The sequence below is a fragment of the Anabas testudineus genome, chromosome 3 (genome assembly GCF_900324465.2).
Source record: "Anabas testudineus chromosome 3, fAnaTes1.2, whole genome shotgun sequence".
In the NCBI taxonomy this organism is placed as follows: Eukaryota; Metazoa; Chordata; class Actinopteri; order Anabantiformes; family Anabantidae; genus Anabas; species Anabas testudineus.
The window spans coordinates 918965-937547 of record NC_046612.1 but is presented as its reverse complement, the minus strand read 5'-3'; the positions used below and the strand labels follow the sequence as shown (position 1 = coordinate 937547).

General features: G+C 42.2%; 1 protein-coding gene across 1 annotated transcript; it reads right to left on the bottom strand.

The window, feature by feature from the left end:
• Positions 1 to 5050: 5050 nt before the first annotated feature.
• LOC113174946 (annexin A2-A-like) lies at positions 5051 to 13110 on the bottom strand. Its single transcript, XM_026379164.1, has 13 exons — positions 13023 to 13110; positions 10838 to 10899; positions 10082 to 10175; positions 8439 to 8533; positions 7915 to 8028; positions 7698 to 7788; positions 7134 to 7213; positions 6900 to 6959; positions 6717 to 6810; positions 6398 to 6493; positions 6212 to 6270; positions 6015 to 6137; positions 5051 to 5271 (listed from the first exon to the last, which is right to left on the bottom strand). Exons 2-13 carry the CDS (start codon positions 10886 to 10888, stop codon positions 5212 to 5214), a joined length of 1017 nt encoding a protein of 338 aa, XP_026234949.1. The 5' UTR covers positions 10889 to 10899; positions 13023 to 13110; the 3' UTR covers positions 5051 to 5211.
• Positions 13111 to 18583: the final 5473 nt, after the last annotated feature.

Genomic DNA, 18583 nt, shown 5'->3' with positions numbered 1-18583 from the left:
TTGTTTTCACTCCCAAACAACGGTTTGTCTTCGTGTGTGTAATGATGATTCAACACGCTGCCGCTTTCATGGATCCTGTTCAGCAGGAAATATTTGCTGTTTTCTGCCTGTGTCACTTTCTACTTTGCTAAAACGCAGCTTTCTCTTTAGTGACGAGATCATGTGAGCGGAGCATTCATCTGCGTTTAGCCAGAGGTAACGTGCCGTCGTCGAGCTCGTTCCTCGGGCGTCGCTTTGATCAAAGGCCCGATGGAGAAATCAGCTCCAGGGCGGGGACAGAAAGACGCTTGATCTCAGTGCTTCATTAGCAGCTCGCTTCTTAATTGTTCATTTTACAGAGTGTGCATGTGGAGCCTGGTGTGCTCATCACAATTCATGACTCCGAGCCTTGATTTGAGCTGAAAAGACACTAAATGGTTTTACTGGGATCTGTTGTTCTGCATTATGCATGAACGATTTGGGATTTTCAGAGTAAAAGCCTCTTCCTGAAAAATCAGCAGCAGCGGGAAAAAAAAAGTGTCACGTGCAGGTGACACGAAAGTCCTGATGTTTGATGACGAGGGAGTCCTGAGTCCTGAGTAGGTGCCATCTGTAGAGCAAGCGGGGTATCCCTGCGGGGGTCAGGGTGAGGGGGTACGGGACCCCTCCAGTGGTTCTGCAGGCAGAAACCAGATCAGGTTCAGATGATGATTTACTAGAACAGTAAACAGGAAGCAGATCATTCCAACATTTCTTCCTCTTCTGTTTCACACGGCTCTGAACTGTGTCGTCGTTTATCGGTTCTGCTCGAAGGATTCTCCACATTCTCTTTCACATTACGTCTAAAGTTCTGCTCACTGACGAAAGCAGAACCAAAGTGGCTTTAACCCAAAGACAATGAGAATGTTGGAGGTATTTTGTGCGATGAGAGGATCAGCGAAGAGGACTTTATCTTTGTGGATTTTGAGCCTGTGTGCTTTGTGTACAGTTTAATACTGTTTAAAAGTTCTTTATTGTCATTCACGTTACCACACGGAAGGAGATCCTAGTTCAGGTTATGTAAGATAAGATAAGATAAGATAAGATAAGATAAGTCTGACACTGTCTGTCTTTAGCTGAGGAACTTAAATAAACTCTACAGGTGATATATTCATTTTGTCTTAACCTTTCTGTTGAATGAAATTGAACATTTTACAGAAAATGTTTGAACTCTTTGTCTCCCTCCTCCTCTACTGAGAGTCCTCAGAGCGGCCGTGGTCACTGCAGGAAGATGGGTGCTGTAATTATCTTCTCTGTGACGGCTCGGTGAGGAAGGAGACGCTGACATTTGGTTCATGTTGAAGTGGCTGTTGTGGTGATTTCTGCTTCGCCCGAAGGTCCGAGGAGTGTGTGACAGAAAGAGGGGGAGGATGGGATTGAAGAGGGGGTGGCGATGGGATTATGGGAGTGTGACAAGTGAGGATTAGCTCTGCTTTAAACAAATAACTCTCGTGCAGGTCAGCAGATCAACACTCCGTGTGGAGAGCTGGAAGAAGATCTGCTGCCGACTTCATTAAAGAAGAACTGTGAACGGACACGTTATCGAGATGTGAAGAGAGTTCACTGTGTTTGGTAAAATACTAATTAAACACGTTGTCAGTGAAATAGAATCAGCTTTATTGGACATAGAGGGAATGAGCTTGTGGTCAAACACACAAGCACAGATTAAATGGATCAGTAAACCAGAAACAGACAGTAGAAGAAGAAGAACAGGGTCAGAGTCTGTTCTATATGAAGGAACATTACCTTTACTTCTAAATGTGCTGTGGTTCTACTTAAACACAATATTCACGAATGTGTTTCTCCATCGACCATTAACAGGAAAAGAAGTTGATGTGCTGCTGAATTGATTTTAGTTTCTATTTTCTGCTCTGTAGCTGTAGCCCTTCTTATTGGAAAGTAAAGTTAATTTCCCTTCACAGAAAACTAACAACTTGTGTCCGAGCGTTAGCCGTAAGCTCAGAGCTAACTGAGAATGAGGGATGCCAGAGTCTGTGGGTGTACGAGCATTTGACATCAGCTGTCGGAGCGTTCTGAGAATTCAAAGCTCATTTTTAGACTGAAATTTGATGGAAGCCATGAAAACACATGTTCACGTCAGGCTTTGGGCCTCTGAATATGTGTAACATGGATTATTAGAGTCTGATCTGAGCCTGTTTATATCGTCAGACTGTGATGGTGCAGTTTTCATATCTGTGACTGAGAATCCTGTCAGGTGCAGTTTCACCGGCTGTCAACATGTCCACTGTCTTTTTAAAACGAGACAGAGTGAGACATCCTGTTTTCAAAGCCTCTTCCACACTTTTCTGTCTGCACACGTCTCAGTCTGACGATCGGCATTAAGGGCTGCTGACACTGACAGCAAAGTTCACATGAAGATGAAAACCTGTCCTGGGCTGGTTCCTGCTCTCCAGAGGATGAACTCTTCAAACGTTACGTTAGTGACCTGATGAAGTTTGCTTACGAACGCTGTCGAAGGTTGTTTTAAGGTAAAACCTGGACGTACCTGTTCCTCATTAGAAGGTTTTTATATCATTTTTACAAAAGGTCAAACCTGTGATCAAACATCTGTTGTCACGGTAACCAATGAAGAGTTCAACACACACAGACAACGGGCGTCTCTGAACTGAACCGTGTCCACATGAGTCTGTCAACATCTGAGCTTCTCTTCTCGCTCTCGGCCAAAAGCCACGAGCTCCTGTTTACTTCACCTTTAGATTCACTGTCTCACCTCCAGGCAGACAGACAGATGGACGAAGACGAAGACCCTGCAGCGGGCTCTGTGGAGGAGGAGGAGGAGGAGGAGGAGGAGGAGACGAATCCTGACAGCCGGGTCAGGACAGGAGGCCTTCAGAGTCTGATCCAGGTCAGTGTCTGGACGTGACGTCACCACAAAACCAGTACTCAAGTAAAAGTACTTTTAATACGAAGTACTTGATAAAAGTACTCCTCTTCTGTGGTCCCACACTGTTGTCACGGTAACAGCTGTAAACAGACTTTAACCAACACAAACACGTGAGATGAAAAAGTCACTTTGGATTGCTAGTGATCTGATTGGTCAGTTTCAGATCCACCTTCCACCCGACTGTTGACGAATGCCCATGAGGCTGCCCAGTGCCATCCCAGCATGCTTTGCATCATCACAGGAAGGACAGAAAGATGATAGTGCAGCCTCTTTATGACCATCAGATGAATCTGTCCAGTCATAAATCTGTCTTCACCTTACAAAACGCTTTTCTCTGCGCACCGTATTTAATCTTTTATTGGTGATAAACATAAAAGCTGCACAATAGGCTAATGTTCTCATCAACGTTATGACTAAATGATGATAAATCTGAGCAGTGTCACTGCAACACGTGATCTGGAATAAATGTTTGTTACAGTAGACGGTTACTTGGTGGCATCACTGTGTTCAATCGGTCGCAGCTTTAAGTTTGTATATATATATATTTATTTATTTATTTATTTTAATTTGTATTATTATACATATTATAACTATTTTAATTAATCAGTTAATTTAAGTTAATTTATTTCTTTATTTCTGGATCCTAAAAATATGTAAACTAGAGATCACAGAACAAATTAAATTTCACATTTTGTTGTTCAGTTGCTTCCCCCCCCCCCTTCTGTCTAAACAGCAGAATGTGTTTTTGTGCAGCAGAAATGTAAATTAACAAGTGATGCTGGAGGTAAAATTAGCATCTTTAATTAAAAAATTAGCAGCAAACAAACAGTACAAAACATACGAACGATTACAGGAAAAACAACCTGAAGCTGCAGCAGAGGAATCTTTGAATCTGACTTCTACTGGATTTAATGATCAAACTATGAATTAATGGGAGATTACACATCACAAATATGTGTCTATGGGACTCTGCTGGGGACTCATTAATAATCAATATTTTTCCATCACATACTTTGATGCAACAAACACTGAAGGTTCAACCTCAGGAGGAAACTGATGCTCTGCAGAACCAAACTGAAAAATATGTTTTTTACATTTAATAATCAGTTCATGACAAAGACCAGTGGTGCAGAGTAACTAAGTTCATTTACTCACATACAGTGCTTAAGTGAAGTACATGTGTTTGACTCCATTAAATTAAGTTGCTTTACAAAATTTAAGGCCAGGATCCACAGATATACCTCATCAGTACTGTGACTAAACATTAACTGTTTTCAGCAGTAAATCTAAAAAATAAATCTTTAAAACAAAATAAACTAAATAAACTAAAATGTTTTTCAGGCTTCATGTTGTGTGTTTATGCCTTCATGCTTAGATATTATTTAAAAAAGAAATGTACTGTATGTGAGACTCTGAGTACTGTATGTCCAGACTTCATCATGCATCACTCACCTCCATTATTTATTTATGTATTTATTTATTTATTTACCTCCCGCTGTCTTCTGCAGAGAGAAAAAAGTTCTTCATTCATAGTTGTTTGTATTTTTCTCTCACACACATATTTTTGAGTTTGTGTTACAGATTTATATTTAATTATTACATCTATGCTCTATTCAGGGATCTCAGTCTGTAACTGGATTACCCAGTCTGTAGCTGGTAAATAACAGTACATGTACTCAAACTGTACTTCATTCTGGTACACTACTTCATTTATCTGACACCTGTAGCTACTCGTTGCTTTGCAGATTCTGATTAAAATTACAATAATAATAATAATAAATAATATTACAGAATAAGATTTGAATAATTGTCATTATATAATTTTGATTAATTCTGTCAATCTGTAATCAAATAATAGAATAATGAAGACATTCTGCATAATGAATACTTTTACCTTTACTACATGATCCTGCGTATACTCCAGGGACTGTAGCTGAAGCTACGTTTTATATTTCTACTAGCCATTACTATCCATGTGCCTGTAGCCAGTGCTTACACACTGAGCTGGTAAATCATTGATTTTACTGATACACACCTGTTCAGATTAGACACCTGAACAAGGTGAGTCTTCATTCTGTGCTGCGTCTCTGTCGCCCTCTGGTGGTCATTTGATCAAACAAACACAAACAGGTGAAAAGTAGTTTTTTATTTCAGAAACTGCTCAGAGAGACAGAAGCGACATAACCTGTGTGATTATAAAAACAACACGGGCTCTAATACTGAAAGATGTGCAGTCAGCTGACACTTCAAACCCAGCGGCCTTCTGGGAAACTGAGTGCAAATAGGTTTCAGTCGTCTCCTCCACAGAGACTGAGCAGAGCCTTCTGGTAGTCTCCTTTAGTGTGCTCCTGAAAACCAGTGTCAAGAATATGAATTATTATTATCATCAGTGTTGGAGGAAGAATTCTGATGTTTTATTCAAGTCCAATCACCAAAACAGCAATGTAAAAAAAATACTCTCTTAAATCCTAGTGAAGTAGAAGTACACACATATTATCAGCAGCGAGTAACTAAACACATTTACTAAAGCACTGCAGCTAAGTACTAATTTAATGTTGTACAAATTGTACTTTACATTTCTGTCTTCTAAAATTTCATACATACATCAGATATGTACTTAATTACTATGTAAAATAATTTAATTAATTATGTTAATTAATTAAAAAAACTGATCATTTTAAGTACTTTCAGTTATACACATATGTACAGTACATCAATAAGTGAAAAATACTTAAATAAAAGAAAAATAAATAAAATAAATATATCGGACATTTGAGTTGATTCATGTTGTGTGTTCCTTCAATCCTCATATGTTACTTAAAAAGAGACGGATGTGTGATTTTTACCATTAAATACAAATAAAAGTCAAACAAATAAATCTAATACTTTTACTATTATTTAAGGTTCTTCAGATTCTATATTTTATTTCAAATGTATCTTAAAAATTGGTGAAATAGAGTAAGAAAGTCTTTCCAGGTCAGATTCACTCCAACAGTACAATGTATTATTTTCCAGCTGTCTTGAACGCCTCTCTGTGGTGTTCACTGGGGTTTGCTTGTGTGGGATTTTACAGAAACAGGTGGGTACTCACAGCGATGGTCTGGTACAGCGACCTCTTGTGCTGCCTCTTGAACTCTGTTCTGATCTTCATCAGATCGACTTCACAGCGAGAGACTATGATCCTGGTCAGCACCTTCTCCTTGGCCCCTTTACTCTGCACAGAAAAGAAACGCAGCTCACAGCCTGACCCGGAGCGTGTGCTTTTTATCACGGCTGATAAAACTCTACCTTCATGGCTTCGCTGAGTCTGTTGGCGAAGTACAACTGCTTGTTTTCGAAGCACTCGACTGCGAAGAGACGACACAGCAACATTTAGTTCACCTGTGAGTTGCGTACTGTACGTGTGTTCAGGCATCACAGCGGAATAGTCCTTTAAAAGCCTCCTGTTTGGTACTGAGGAGTTTCTGAACGTACCCAGAGTGAGGAAGGACTTCTCCAGATCTCCCTTCACCTCCTTCCTGATGCTCTCCTTCATGTCGTAGGGGCTGTAGCTCTTATACCTCTCAAACACTATGACATACAAGAACAAATGAAGAGTCTGTAGTAGGAAGAAGATGTTGGTGTGAAAACAGGTCAGCAGTCGACCTGAGCACTCGTTAACAAGTTGGGACCTTATGAAACACTGGAACTGATCTTAAATAGACTTCAGATAGGAATCATGAAAAACTAGCATCCAACCTAAAGACGGAGAGATTTAACAATGAGTTCATATTTGAATCAGTGATTGCTCCACCTCTCTGCAGGTGGGGGACGCTCCTCTGAGAGAAGATGGTGATCCAGGTGGCCACGTCGGTTCCCTTCCTCCTCACTCCGGCTTCGTACAGAGACTGAGAAGAAGAATGTTCGTGAATGACTGTTCACCACTAAACAGAAATCCCACAGTCACAGGAACCCGCTTCGAAACGGTTGGACTCACTCTGGCGTCTTCGTCGATCTTCTGGTAGTCGATGACGTTGGAGGGTTCATCTCTCTTTGTCTGGAGATCAAAAGAGTCCCGTTAAGTGTTAATGACATAAATCTGGAGATCACATGTGATCCTGCTGCAGCTACACAAACACCAACAAACACAAAGAGAAGACGTCTCGGTGTCTTTTTACTACATTTATGTTCAGTCAACTCCGCTGTGTTGGGATGAATATCCTGGATCTACCTGAACCAGAGCCAGCAGCAGTTTAGCAAAGTCTCCGGACGTGTCTCCTGCGACGTCTTTCTCCAGCTCCTTTTTAAACACTGCACAGAGAAATAAAATCACATCAGCACTGTGAGAAACCACAGCTGAAGTTAAGTGAACTTGCGATAACGCTAATGTTAGCCACATGAGCTAACTAGCTACAGATGAGGCTGTTACCTCCAGTAATTAACAGGCTAATTGAAGATTTACAGCGTTTCTTTTTCTTCATCTTTACGTGTTGAGTACTTTGAAAAGTTTTTAAATTCACACACAAAGATCAGCAGCGTTCTCACATTGGTCCGTGTAAAACTGTAAACAGTAGCTAGTAAATATGGTAACGTTAGCTTAGCATAAGGTGTGAGTGTTTTTTGGATTTAGTCTAAAGTTGTTCAGGTTTCATTAGTTCATCACTGATTCTAAATATTCACCTTCATCAAAATGACGTTTTTGTTCTTGGTCTTATTAGTTCTGTTTGGTTTTAGATATATTCATGTGTGTTTCCCCTTCATCGATCACTGTGGATCAGGGTTTTGGGTTTCTTACTGTCTTTATAAACCTTCTTGATCTCCACCAGTTCTTTGTTGCTTCTGGAGCAGAGGATCTCGATGAGCGTCTCCTCATCGGTTCCCAGTCCCTGCACACACATGTTCAAGGGTCAAGTAGATAGATCACGTCCAACATATCTAACGGCTCACGTGTTTGGTGTACAGTGAAATCAGTGGCACGTTTTGTTCCAGTCACAGAAAAAGACATTTTGAACCTTTATGGAGGCATTGAGCTCGGCGGCATCAAACTGAGCGGTGCTCCTCATCAGACCCAAAATCAGAGCCTCCAGAGAGCCTGACAGGGCCCCCTTCAGGGCCGTGGTCAGGTCCTGAAAATGTCCAGACATTTGGAACACAGACAGGGTCACTACCATATATAAGAAGAACATCTTATAGTATCGCATAGTATTTCATAGGATCCAAGATATTTTACACCCTGCTGCACTACTATCACTACTGCAGTACTCTATAGTTCCACATGTAAAATAATTATTCAAAGACACGTTAAGACCGTGAGATCGATTACTTATAGAGTACGAAACAACTCCTAATAAACCCCTTAATTTCTGATCTCGTTTGGAGAATAAAGAGCAGGAGAAGCTCTGACTCTGGGATTTCCAGTTGTCCCCACATCACTAGATTTGCTGCTTTGGTATTTTGCAGATATTAGTGACTGTTTGGATTAAACTCATGTCACTGAGCGTTTTGTTTTGTGGATGAAAGCAGATTCAAGTTTCACCTTCTTGGCTATCCGTTCGTATTCAAAGGTGATTTCTCTCCTCTGGTCACAGCTTCGTCTGGTCAGGATGTCGATGATGGTCTGCTCATCGACACCTGCGGGGAACAGGTAATGAAGTCTTCAACACAGTCAGAGGTAATCGGGGGGTCTGATCTTTTTTATTCTATATCTGAGAACATAGCTGCACTGTGTATGTACTTTTTCTATATATCACAACCATATAATATGTTTTACTGGATATTAATATGAATTCTTATCAGCTGCCAGAATGAACTAAAAGTGATTAATGTTTAATAACGACTTGAATCATCTGATCCTAAAACAGCTGACGACGAGTCCAGGTCAAATATTTAGTTTCCTGTAATGGTTTTGTCTCCATGTTGTTTGTTCCATGACAATAAATGAAATCAGTGTTTTTGTCTTCAGTGAACTGAGAAAATGTTCTCAGCTGTTCTGAGACACCCAATCACACGAGTCCTCGAATCATCAGCAGCTGTTTCTTTGTTTCGTGGTCGGTGGAAACTCTTCGTTCTGCTGAGGGACGTCCTGCTTTTACTGCAGCTCACACACAGGAAGTCGAGTCACAGCTGCTGGAAAACGCTGCAGCTCCACACACATACACAAACACAGTCCGAGTCCGAGCTGCACGAGCCTCATTCACAGGTTCGGTTCCCGTTCCACCGTTTCAGATAGGGGAGCTCTCTGCGTTGTTCTAGAGCTTATCTGCAGGGCATTAAGTGCCAACTGCAGAAGATTTCCTCCAACTTCACTCAGCTCCCACTTACATAACAACATGCTGTTATGGCTTGAACGGGTCATACGTGGAGAGAAGCCAGTTAGTGATGTGATATCTGACGGTAACAGGATCAAATCTGCCTGGTGGAAAATAGAATCTGCTCAGAGAGGCTGTGCAGGAGTGTGCTTCACAAACCAGAGCTCCTATAAAAACAGGATTAAAGCTTTTAAAGCTTTTCTAACGTCCCTCAGAGGCTGCAGTGTCCAGATACAGCTACAAAACAAACAAATGGTTCTTTTATTTAACCAGGTAGGCGATTCCAGCCCTGCAGACAGCAGCATCAACCATGCAGATAGAAGTCATAGTAATACACAAGTAAAAACACTTCAGATCAGTCTGAGTTTCCTAGAAGCTAAAATAGTTTTTGTCCCTCAGCAGACCTAAACACACAGTAATTTAATATTTATAATTTATATTTAATTTCTTATCTTTTCCTTGGTGGTGGCAACAGAGAAAAGGTGTTTGAGACACCAGAGTATGTTAATATTTTCAGCAGGTGGCGACAAATCCACCCAAAAAACAGAAATCTGTGTTTGTTGTGATTTGAGGACAAAAAGATACTGTACAAGCTACACACTGAAACACTGATGAGCTCATGTTTATCTGTTCATAACACTGTATGACTCTGAGCTCACACAAAAGCTTTTGTGACACTCTTTCCTAACAGTGGACGTTCTGATCAGTCTTAAAGGTGACCAGATGTTTTCTACCCAGCTGTATCGAAGACTTAAGTTCAACTCTAATCCAGACTCTCCGACTGTTCTTTCCATGGCTGTTGTCCAGTAAATTATGCTGATGGAAAAGTCTGCTGACAGTTAACACATGTTGTGTTGTTGGACTCTCTCACCTTTAGTTTTGATGGCCGTCTCGATCCTGGCAGCGTCTTTAGCAGGATCGAAGTCTCGTGCCGCCACCACAGTGGGGTATTTGGGTTCTTCCTCCTTCAGAGGACACAGAGAAGAAACTTTAGCACACAAAACTGCAAATATGAAAAACTAGGGCCTGTTTTTTCAATGGGTGGATTTACATCCTGAGAGGCTGAGATTTGTTGTTGGACCCCTGTTGACCCCCTCTACCCATTTCCTGGATTCAGAGTTTTAGTCTGGTTTAATGTTGCTGTTCTTCTCAGGTCGATCCAGTCTGCAGCATTTCATTAATTTCTATCTGTTTGAACTAAATGTTTTTTTATTTCTTTATCTTAATAAAGGTTTCATGACCTGTTTCAGCGTTTAGTGGGATCTTTGATTTTTCACACAGAGGTCGTAGTAGAAGCCAAACATGCTGATGTAAAACTACACTACACTGATGATTTTTACTGCTCAGCACGTTATTGTACCACACTTGGATCAGGGCTGATTTTCTTTCTAACTTCTATGTATCATATGTTCGGATGTTGACTCTAACTTCCCGCATGTCCACAGTTCAGCGTGTGGCCCAACACTAACTACAGCTGAGTGGGACTGAACTGTGCAGATCGAGACAGTCTGTCTGCTGTGAGCGGCCACTGAGGTGCAGTCCTGTAACCAGAACTCCTTACCCATCCATTCATTATCCTGATAAATATAAAAGGATGTTTGCAGTGATTCCTCTGCAGCTGACTCACCCCTCCATAGGACAGCGTCAGCTGACCCAGAAACTCAGCCACCAGCGCCATGATGAGTTCACCTGCAGAGACACAGACGGTTAGAGCAGTTGAAACAAACCGTGACTCTTCTGTTAGTCACAGATTAGTGGGAAACACAGGTCGCTGTAAGGACTGATTCAGCATATCGAGGGATCATTTTCATATTTAATAATTCGCCCATTGCAGCTTCTCAGAGCCCAAACCGATAGACATACTTAATAATCATATATTAATATATATGTGTGTGTACTTTATTCAGTCGGTATGCAGCTTTTTAAGAATGGTTGTCACTACTTGCTAAATTTCTGGCAGACATCATTTCAAGCTTCTTTTTGCTGCAGCATTTTTAAACCTCCTGCAGCTGAACACAAAGAATGGACACAAACCTACTGACACTGTGCACTGATAGAAAGAGCTGCAGGAGCCAGACTCAGAGTCCAGCGGGGTCCATCAGGCTGTAAACACTTTAGATAGGTGTGTTTGATTTATTGACTGGGACGTGCTACAGGGTGTGTCTGCAGGAGAGGCTGCAGATAAGGATCTTAGATCACAGTGCAAACAAAACTGTGAAGACGTGAGAAGCCCCTAATGCAACATGAGTCCAACTTCAAAAGAAATAACTCTACAGATGCTGCGATGAGTTGTAAAATGATTAGTGAGCTGTAAACAGTGAAGTTGTGCACATTTACCTCGCTTGAGTCACAGTGGAATCTGTCTGACCATTGATCCTCTTACGAAACGTTAACAGGAAGTGTGTGTGGGTCAGTGCTGCTTCACTTAGCAACAGGCGCCACAAACAGTCCAACAATCATTTGTCTGTTTGCTGTGATTTCAGGAGGAATGATGCACTTTTAAATGTGCAACAACTTTTTATTTTTAAGCATATTTTTAAGAACTCCAATGGGAAACTTCTCCACTACAAGTAAAAGTGCAGAAAACTTAAAATAACAGATTAAAGTACTGACTGAGAAGAATCTGACAACAAGAAAAGTTCTTCTGCACTAATTTGCTTTTATGTGTTGTGAAATACTGACACTAGTACTAATGTGACGAGACCTTCCTGTGTGTGATTACATCTTCATAACATAATCGCTGCTTGGACAATGTTCTGAAGTATTTTTGCTCGACATCTAACGCTGAGCGAGTCTGGAGGAGTTCGACTCCAGAGTCCAGATTGTGGTTTAGGCAACAGAAGCTCTTTGGTTAAGGTTAGACGAGTGTTAGACTCTTTCTCTAACCTTGACCAAGTTCTGTGAGAGTCTAAGCACAACCAAAAGTAGAATTGTACCGTATAATATTAGTAGTAGTAAGTTTCAGTATTAATCCTGAGTCAACAAAGTTTCAGTAATGTTTTATTTACAGTTTAGTCCGCGGTTCCAAACTCAGGGCTCAGGCCCCTGAACAGGGCCAACAGATGATGCAGAAGTCCATTTTTACCACTGATTCAACTTCTCTGAACTAAAATCCCAGCACTTCTGGTCTGTGGGTCACATGAGACTCTTATTTTGAAGGTTTACATGAAGTCTGTTGTAAAGCTAGTTGCCCGTGTGCCTGCAGTAATTAAGAGTTATGTAAGTTGGTGTTTAAGGCAGCTAACAAAACCTCCCTCAGTGAATCGACTCTCTTCTCTGTCCAGCAGTCTTCACAATGAAAAATAAAAGCCTCTAACAGGAGGTCATTCTGCATAATGAATGATTTATTGATTTAACACCATGTGATTATTGTCTTTATTATCTCTGACTGAGTTCCAGGACCTGCAGCTGACCGAAGAACTGAAGAAGATAAGAAAGAAACTTCAGACTGATTCTGTCCCTGTGGAGTCCAATAAAGCTCCAGATAACGAGTGCAGCGCTCCATCACCTCTCTGTGATCCTCCCTCAGTAGATGACATGAACACGATACTCTGCTAATTACACAGGCAGAGAGCACGGTGGGTCTGCTGGGAGACTTTACCCAGCCACACCCAGAGACTGCCAGCACGTTATCACATCTGAAACATTTAGGACGATTCTCCAGAGATGGATTCCAGCTTTAAATCGATCCTTAGCAGACTCACTGGTTCGTTCCACAGACGTTTCTTTTAGCTGAAGTGTTCAAAAAGCAGTTTCTCTTAGTTCCTCTCAGTAAAACAAGCAGCTGTAGGTGTTGCTTCATGTCCTCTTACCTTCAGAGAAGCAGCAGCAGTGAGGCAGCAAGCAGCAGCAGCAGCTCCGTTATGATCCAGGACAAGACGGGTGTGGTGTTTAAATAGCAGCTGACACACACACACACACACACACACACACACACACACTCTTCTCTCCGCCCTATCTCAGTGACTCAGTGTGTAACACTTTTGCACAACACACTGAACTCAGAAATTCCTCACATAGGCCGTGCCTGCTCTCTGTCTTATCCCAAGGTCAGAGACAGTGCGTGTTTCTGATTGGCTGACAGGTCACACCTCAAAGTATAATAAACTCTAGGTATCCATAGCAACAGTACTGATGTTTCTACTACATGTAGGTAATACTGCATGATGAAGTGGTTACCACCGTACCGTAGGTCTGCGTGGAGACCAGGACTCTCATCTCCATGGGAATATCTGTTGCCCAATTTTCAACCAACACAAACTAGGTGCTAGTTCTGGACTGGGTCTAGTGCTGGTTCACAGTGGGTTCAACTTGGGAACCTTCTAAGACCCGGTTTGCTTTTCCACAGATCCACCACAGAGCCACGTTATTAGGTCTCTGCGTTCGGAGCATCACTAACACCACAGTGACTCCCGACTCATCCAGACACTGCTGGACTCACGGAGTTCTGCTTTAATTCTATCAGCTGCACTGAAGTTAAACAGCTCTTAACTACAACATTAATAATCCAGCTCCCAGACCAGCGAAGAGCTGGACCAGTTTTCTTGGTTCTTTGCAAGTTAAATTGGGAAGAACTGGCTCCAAACCAGACCGGGAACTGGCGCGTTGTTATCACGTGGGCAGACACACCGAGGAGCTCGAGCTGTGATTATTCACAGAAAACATCCTGTAAGCAGCTGACAATGACATGGAACTGGTCCCAGTGACATTGACCTTTGACCTTTGACTGCCAAAATCTAACGGACATTTGTACCAATTTTGAAAAAACTCCTGAAACACGAGAAAGGTACAGATACTGGAATTCAGACTCCTGTTTGTTTGAGTGGCTGTGGAGCAGAAGCAGAGCGGGTTGTCCACTAATCACAGGTTCAGGGGTTTGATCCCCTGCTCCTCCTGTTCACACTGAACAGTGTCCCCAGCTGTTCTGTCCTCTCGCATTTTAAATTAATTAAATTTAAAACTTGCCAAAATGTGTTGTTACACTCTGAATACAAGAAAAGGGCATCTTATAGATTTCCCATCTCTGCTCTTCTCATTCTTTTCTAGCCTCCACCACTCAGCACTAGTTAACTTTCATATTGTCACTTACAGGAAAACTTTCAGCTCGTTCAGCTCTACTAGAAGCACCTTTGTGTCTGTGTGAACACGGGGACGAGACAAGATTCAACTTCAAGCTTCAGAGAGTTTTACTAAAGCTGGAGGGACAGAAACACATTTGGTCAATTAAACAGTTTTAAATTAAAAAATGGGATTGTGAAACTGGAAACTCATTGTTTATCACTGCCTCCGTGTGTCCACCTGTGTTGCAGATGTCAGGGATGATCGCCAGAGATGATCCCGAACACTGGGTCACGCCCACCTTGCCCAACGAGGTCACTTCCTGCAGTGATTCACCTGAGCACTTACCTGAGGCTGTGAGCACAAGTGGGGCTTAATTAATGACCTAACATTGCTGTCCCTTAATGACCCCTCCACCCACTCCACACCCACGTTATCACTCACTGTCTAGAGAAATATTCACCAGTAGTGAAACCACCTCCTCTAGTCTCACCCCACCTGCTTTTGAAGCTCTAACCCCAGATTTCATCCTTCAAATGTCTTTTAGCGTAGACAAACACAAGTTTACTGTAAATATCAACAGAAGAGAAAGTGTTGCTGTTCTCTAGTCTCAGAACAAAACAGGAAGCCAGGGCTCAGCCAATCAGATCCAGCTGTTGGAAAGTGTCCAACACACCTTTGGCCGAGTTTCATAAACTCAAACTCTTCCTCACAGACTCCCTGCAGCTCCATCAAGCAGGCTTCAAAATAAAAGTCTTTCAGTGGTGAGTCAAGGAACTTGCTCTGATTTCTGCAAATTTGTGAATGGATTCAATTTGTCCACGTATGCTGAACGTGTGTTGCAGATTTGATTTTACTAATTACTACTATGTACTAATGCAGAGAGTTGAGAGAAGAGGATTTTCCAAACGGACGCTGATCATTTGTCATTTCAGCTTGACTGTTCTGTAGCTTCCTATTTATTGTAAAACCTGAGGGGCTCTGCAGCTTTAATGTCGAGTCATGCTTAAAATAAACATCTTCACATCTGGACTGTTTAAAACTTTTCCTGCAGACGTCAGACTTGAAGATGCTGAATCTTTCTCTTACAGTATGTTTGTATGAAGTGATTGTGGATTCAGTGAAGTGAAGAGTCAGGAACCTGCACAATATGAACCTGAGGCTCTGATCAGACGGCCTCTGCATTCTTTCCTTTGTTATGTAACACAACTCTTTGACTTAAAGAGGAAACTACAGCGGACAAAGAACAAGCCGTGTTAGAAGGCAGCGGAAACCTCTTTTGTTTTTACCTTCACTAGCAGCACGACCTGATAATGGGCTGTTTTGAAAGCTTGAAGTCACCGTGGATGTTCATCTTCCTCAAGTAACGAGAAAAGTCAGTGGCTTTTTCCTCTGCTGCTGGAGAAAGGCAGTGAACATTCAGCTCCACATTTAGGGAGTGACCACTGGGTCTAAATCAAATACAGAGATGAGACCACTCCGTATATGATACCACTTAAACTCAAACGTCTCACATGAGTTTCTCTTACTGATGGTGTAATCCAGAGGAATGTGAGCTGGAGTTCATGATGCCCTCATGTGAATAAAATCTGGAAAAAGTGTGTTTCCATGGCAACGCACTGTAAATCATCATAGATACTGACAAAGCTGATAAAATCTGGACTGAGGAGAAACTCCAGCGTCCCGGGGCCAAACGGGGGGGTGGTTCTGGTTGGATGGAAGATGTGGGCACAAGTGGCTTCAGTAATGATGTTAGTCTGACCAGTTAGTTCAGCTGGTACCAGAGGGTGACAAGTAAATCAGCTTAGGCCCAAATACAGAACTTATCAGCTCCCTCCATTGCATCTAGTGTAGGCATGTTTTTAGAGGAGTGAAGCGTCTTTTCCTCTTGTCATCGTCCTGTGAATCATCATCTGCTTCTCATGACAGTGGCTCAGCTCACATGAACAAATCTGTTGAAGATCCCCGTCAGTCTGGGAGGAACTGCACTTTGGTTTGTGTCTCTATTCTCTTTTCATTTGTTTTCATCTGTTTGTCGTCCTGTTGTGTCTTTCTGACCATTTTGTCTCTGTTTTACATTCAGTCATTTATCAGACACTTTTATCCAAAGCGATTTACAAGTGAGGAACAAGGCAAAAGTCCAAGTCAAGGAGAAAAACAATAAAACAAAGTGCTATTAAAGAAGTGTTTCTGTTTCATGAGATGCAAGTACAAGAGAGTAGAAAGGGTTTTGTTTTTTTAAGATGTAGAAGAGTTCTGTTTTCTGCAGGTTTTTAAATATTAAAGTGAGGTGGCTGAACGTGCAGAGTTTGGTAGTTCATTCCATCATCGTGGGATCACTGAGCTGAGTTTTACTTGTTTTTTTTTAGTTCATTACATTCTTTAATGTCTGTTTTTGTCCACACTGACTATTCATTTCAGAGGCTCTGGTCCAGAGGCCACATGATAAAGCTGCTTGATGAACCTCTGTAACTCTTGTGGTGGACTGATGTTCCAGCCCACACTCGTCCAGCAGAGGGCAGTGCTGCACCACTGACCATGAAACCTGAGTTCTTTCACTTCCACACCTGCAAAGAACCAAACCAACTTTAACTCAACATTAAGTTCAGAACTCGAATGTGGTGAAGAAAAACTAGTCCATGAGCAGCTAGATCTTCATTTTGCAATCCATAAAAAGTAGAAAGCAGGTGATAAGCAGCAAGACAAGGAGACAGGAAACTAGAAAGTAGGGAAGGAAAGGATAAACCAGACAAAACCCATTTGATGAACTCAGTGCCGTGAGCACGTAAGTTCAGTCTAACAGGACAGAACCATGGAACCAAGCCTGGGTTGTCAGGTCTACAATCTGGCTCAGGTACCTGGAGCACCTGAGCTCCAATCCTCTGTTTCGCTGACGCTGGACTTAACCTCATTTGCAGCTAATCCGCTTCAGGACCACATTAACAGCTTTAACCTGGAGCTGCTGCAATATGCTCACAGCTAAGAGGCTGCAACAAACACCACAAACAGCACGGCTCAGACCCGTGAGCACGGGATGGAAAATAAAGTGCTGCAGAAAAAATTATAGGATCGTAAGTAAGGCGAGAACACAAACACAGGCAAATCAAAGTAGTGAAACAAACCAGAATAACAAAATAAAACGATTTCATGCTGATGTGGCTGCTGCAGTGCAGCTCCTGTAGTTTTAGATTCAAGCTGAGCAGTAACTCTCAGTCTCTCCTGACTTTTCAGACAGGAGGAGGTTTCTGTTGCCTCTGTGTTGTACAGATGTCCAGTTTCTACTTTGCCTTTGATTAGACCCACACTGATGAAGCTGCTGCAGCCTTGTCGTCCAACAGGACCGAAGCTTCAATCCCATTTCAACATTGCGACAACACTCGACTCTCCAATCCCTCCGAACCCAAACAACTGCTGCTCAGTCCAGCGGCGCATCAGAGTCGATCTGAAATGCTGATCTCAAACAACACAGACTAAGCAGGACCCCTCCAGACATGAGAGCTTTTAGTGTGAACATAGCTCTGATCAACAGGAATTTCGTGGTAAACCGTCTTCGCCTCCTTGGTTTGTGTTGTTTCTGCTTCTGGTACTGTACCATTGTTTCTGGCTGTTTGCATCGTTTCCTATTTTTGGTCGTTTGGTATTTTTGAGCTTTTCAGTCGTCGTCTGTCTTCATTTGATCTTTTTACACTTTTATTCAAAGCGACTTACAAGGTACAAGGCAAAGGCAGCGCAAGTGTAAGGAGGTCTTGGACCCCTACTGGAGGTGGACCACATTGAGGGGTCGCTCTTACCAGTACACTATCCAGCAGCTCTTCCTTCAAACAGGAAGTGACCAGTAAGGCCATTCGGCAGTAGGCCTGCCGGTAATCCATCCATACAGAGAATTATCAGCTGAATCTTTCATGAGCTGTTTCATTGCAGCTCATTGTTCAGACACAACTCTACTGTCGTGTTTCACTCTTGCTGCTCTCATTACATCATTTCAGCAGGAAGCAGCTGTTTTCAGTGAGTAGCTCTAAACAGCCTCTAGAGACCAGCTGGTGAATGCGGAGCAGATATTTCTGCTGTTAGACCCGTCACAGCTTTCGAAGCTGCTGTCTGGTGAACTTGTCCACGATGTTTGTGTGAACTGAACTCGTCTGAGAAAATAAGAGGATTCCTCTGAACATGTTTCAGTAGATCCTCTGACCCTGTTGTTGTGTAATTTAGTTTTAACCGTGAGTTCTTCACCTTGTTGTTGTTGTTGTTCACCAGCTCGAGGACCACGGCTTGTTTGTGCAGCCTTCATATTTCAGGTCTCTGTCAGTCTAATCTG